The sequence below is a fragment of the Egretta garzetta genome, unplaced genomic scaffold (assembly GCF_000687185.1).
Source record: "Egretta garzetta isolate BGI_Z169 unplaced genomic scaffold, ASM68718v1 scaffold1159, whole genome shotgun sequence".
NCBI classification, from domain to species: Eukaryota; Metazoa; Chordata; class Aves; order Pelecaniformes; family Ardeidae; genus Egretta; species Egretta garzetta.
The window spans coordinates 154,457-157,847 of record NW_009260789.1 but is presented as its reverse complement, the minus strand read 5'-3'; the positions used below and the strand labels follow the sequence as shown (position 1 = coordinate 157,847).

At 55.9% G+C, this 3,391-nt stretch overlaps 1 protein-coding gene across 1 annotated transcript in view; it reads right to left on the bottom strand.

The window, feature by feature from the left end:
* Nucleotides 1-3,391, bottom strand: part of XRRA1 (X-ray radiation resistance associated 1) — a 17,730-nt gene that overhangs the window by 4,441 nt on the left and 9,898 nt on the right. The window contains 3 exon segments of the mRNA XM_035901787.1: nucleotides 721-868; nucleotides 1,760-1,876; nucleotides 2,327-2,361. Coding sequence (XP_035757680.1) covers nucleotides 721-868; nucleotides 1,760-1,876; nucleotides 2,327-2,361 — 300 coding nt within the window.

Sequence of the window (3,391 nt, the reverse complement as noted above, 5' to 3'; positions counted from 1 at the left end):
GCCCAGCTCCCTCAGCCTTTCCTCCTAGGGGAGATGCTCCAGTCCCTTTATCATCCTAGTTCCCCTCCTCTGGGCTCTCTCCAGGAGTTCCTCATCTTTCTTGAACTGGGGAGCCCAGAACTGGACACAGAGCTCCAGATGGGATCTCAGCAGGGCAGAGCAGAGGGGGAGGAGAACCTCCCTCACCCGGCTGGCCACGCTCCCCTTAATGCACCCCAGGATACCATTAAGGACACACGCCAGACAGGGCTACATGCCACCAAGGCCAGAGGAGCGGTCCTGACCTGTTTTATTTACCAGCCTACACACAGCTCGTGCAGGGAGCAACCCCAATGCAATGTTTCAGCAGCGTCCTTCTGGCTACCTTCAAAGATTGCCTCTCAAGGCCATGGGCGCGCTTGGAGTTTCTCCCCCCTGCTCAGAAAGCTGCTGCAGGTGGAAACCTGGACTGGCTTCAGACAAGCCCTTTGTGGGATAAAAACCATTTGGGGAGCAAAATTTAGCCTGAGACTGCACTGCAGTCACAGATGGGCCGCCACGGACTTTGACAGGGCCAGGAGCAGCAGCAGGGCATTAACAGCGTTTGCAAGAGCAGTGCGTGTCTGTGTTGCTCTTTAGAGAGCAGCAATGATTAAAGCACCTTCTCGGGGGCCTGGGCCAGGGTCAGCACGGCAGGAGGGTCCGAACAATGAAAGGCAACGTGGTTCCTGGAGAGCTAACTGAGAAGGAGGGACAAAGCAGGAGTCCCCCCGCGGAGCCGGGCTCATACTGTACCGCTTCGGGTGGTGGTAAGAGGGTTGTTGTGAAATGTCAGCTCCTTCAGGCATGGGAAGAAAGCCACGGGTAAGAGAGCTGTCTCCTCTGCGATCTGCAAGATAAAATAGTTTACTGTTTGCTCTAAGCCTGCGAGTATTGAGGGCAGCGGCAGCGCTCCTCTCTCCCTCCTGACTGCTGCAGAGAGGGACTGGTGCCTCCAACGCTTAGAAGAGCTTCAGGGTGAGAGGCAGGAGTTTTTTCCAGCTCAGAAGACTCCTGCTCTTCTGAGCAGGAAAAAACTCCGGCCTCTCCACCCTGCAGTCCAAACCACAGCCTGGCCAGGGCACGGCAGCCAGAAACCAGCTCACCGACAAGGCAGTGACCCAAAACAGAGTGACGACACGTGGGGAACGGCAGCAGAGCTCACTTTGCAAGCAAGCAGAGCCACACCATCACGTCCCAGGGGAATGCCCCTTGCTGAGCAGAGGTAACTCGGCACTGCCAGCTCACCGGGCTGGGAAGCAGCGTGAGTTAAGCCCTGGGCAGGAGCCAAAAGCACCGGGAAGAGGAGCTTAAATGTTGATGCATGTTCCTTGTCCATCGGGGCACACTGAGGACCCGATGTGGCTCAGCAGACAGGTATAACCTGGCATTAAAACAGCAAAGTCCTCGATGAGACGTCACCATCCACTGGGCAGCTCCATCAAAGGATCAGTCCAGGGGGGACGGCAACCCTTCATATATTCTCTGATGAAATCCCCAAATTTGCAGAGGTTTAGGTGAGCTGGGTGCAATTCAGCTGCCTAAATAGGCGTCCTGTCCCACCTGAGACATCCTGGCTATCTGACACATCCCTGCAGCCTGGCAGAAGGACACAGGAGCCAGGGAGAGCTGTGCCCTTCTGCAGTGGCAGCTAAAGGCCAAGGGTGTCTCCCAGGGAACTGAGGCCGGGCTCAAGCAGCTGAATCTTTACACTTATCCGGAGCCACAGGGCCCAAATCACCTTGTTGAAGGCCAGGCTGAGATGCTTCAGTTCAGGAAAGGGAGCACAAATGTCCCTGCGTGTGGAGGGAGCCAGCAGAGTCTTCGAGCCAGATGGTTCTCCCTCCCTAGGAACAACCTGAAAAAGAGAGGGAAGAATGTGAGCAAAAGTTCTAATAAAAATCAGCATCTTTGGCTTCATACATCTGATTCCGAAGAATGTCATGTAAATAAATGTGGGGGAGAAGATTACAGTGCTTACAGAATGAACTCCCAGCTCCTGAGCTTCAGTCCCCACCTGAGCTGCAGAACACACTTCCCCTTGCAGGGAGGGCACACGGTCACGAGCAAACAGCAGCCCATCTTTTATTTGAAAGTGATTTAAGTTTAAGCTCCACTGCCCTTTGGTTATGGGAAAATTTGCTCCTGACCTCCCTGATGAGAGCCAATACTCACTGCAAGCCTTGTAGGCATCCAGAGTCCCAGCCATACCCATGGGGTTATTGAAACTCAGCCAAGAGGCTTGGGGAAGGGAAGTTTTGGAGCTCACACCCCTCATCACAGATCAGCCGACGGTTCTTACCAGCACTGGGTGTTCTTGGGAGCCGGAATTGAAAACCACCTCTGCAATGAAACACAAGCAGAGTGAGGGTTTCTATGCAAATCTGAGCGTTGGGCCAGCCCCAGCTGTGGCAAGGCTGGAATTACCCTGGAAAAGCAAATCAGCATCAGGCAGGGTCTGGCTCAGTGGCAAGACATGCCCAAGTTGAGGGGGATCAGGCTCACTTGCTGCCAGCCCCATTGCTCCAGGTGAGGTCCACATCCCCCAAACACAGCAGGAACCCTGCTACCAGCCTCACAGAATCACAGAATCGCAAGGGCAGCCAGGAGTTCCCCGCAGGTAGATTTTGTTTTGGGGTCTCACCTGTGAGCACCAGGCCTTTCCCACATCTTGCTGCTACCGCCAGGCCAGCACCAGAAGTTGTGCCGTTGCCTGCTCCACAGATACCTAACAGTAGGGACTGCGGCAGTGAGCCAGGGGACAGGAGAAGTGCTTGGAGAGCCCCACCAGCAGCCCCCATCACATCCCAGTCCACACAGGTGACACCAGGCAGGCTTGGGATCCATTCCACCGCATGGCCCAGCATGGTGGGAGCACCACCCTTCAATAAGGACATTCAGAGGGGAGAGCTGACCTACCCCAGGGATGCAGCCCTGCGCGTGGGCTACCTACCCACACAACCCACAAAGGACGGGATGGCATCCAGAGAGACCTGGACAGGCTGGAGAGGTGGGCCTGTGTGAACATCATGAGGTTCAACAAGGCCAAGTGCAAGGTCCTGCACCTGGGTCAGGGTAACCCCCAGTATCAATACAGGCTGGGGGAAGAAAGGATGGAGAGCAGCCCTGCCCAGAGGGACTTGGGGGTGCTGGGGGATGAAAAGCTGGACATGAGCCGGAAATGTGCAGAAGGCCAACCGTACTCTGGGTGCATCAAGAGAAGCGTGGCCAGTGGGGCAAGGGAGGGGATTCTGCCCCTCTGCTCTGCTCTGGGGAGACCTCCCCTGGAGCCCTGCGTCCAGCTCTGGAGCCCTCAGCACAAGGAGGACATGGACCTGTTGGAGCGGGGCCAGGGGAGGGCTACTAAAATGAT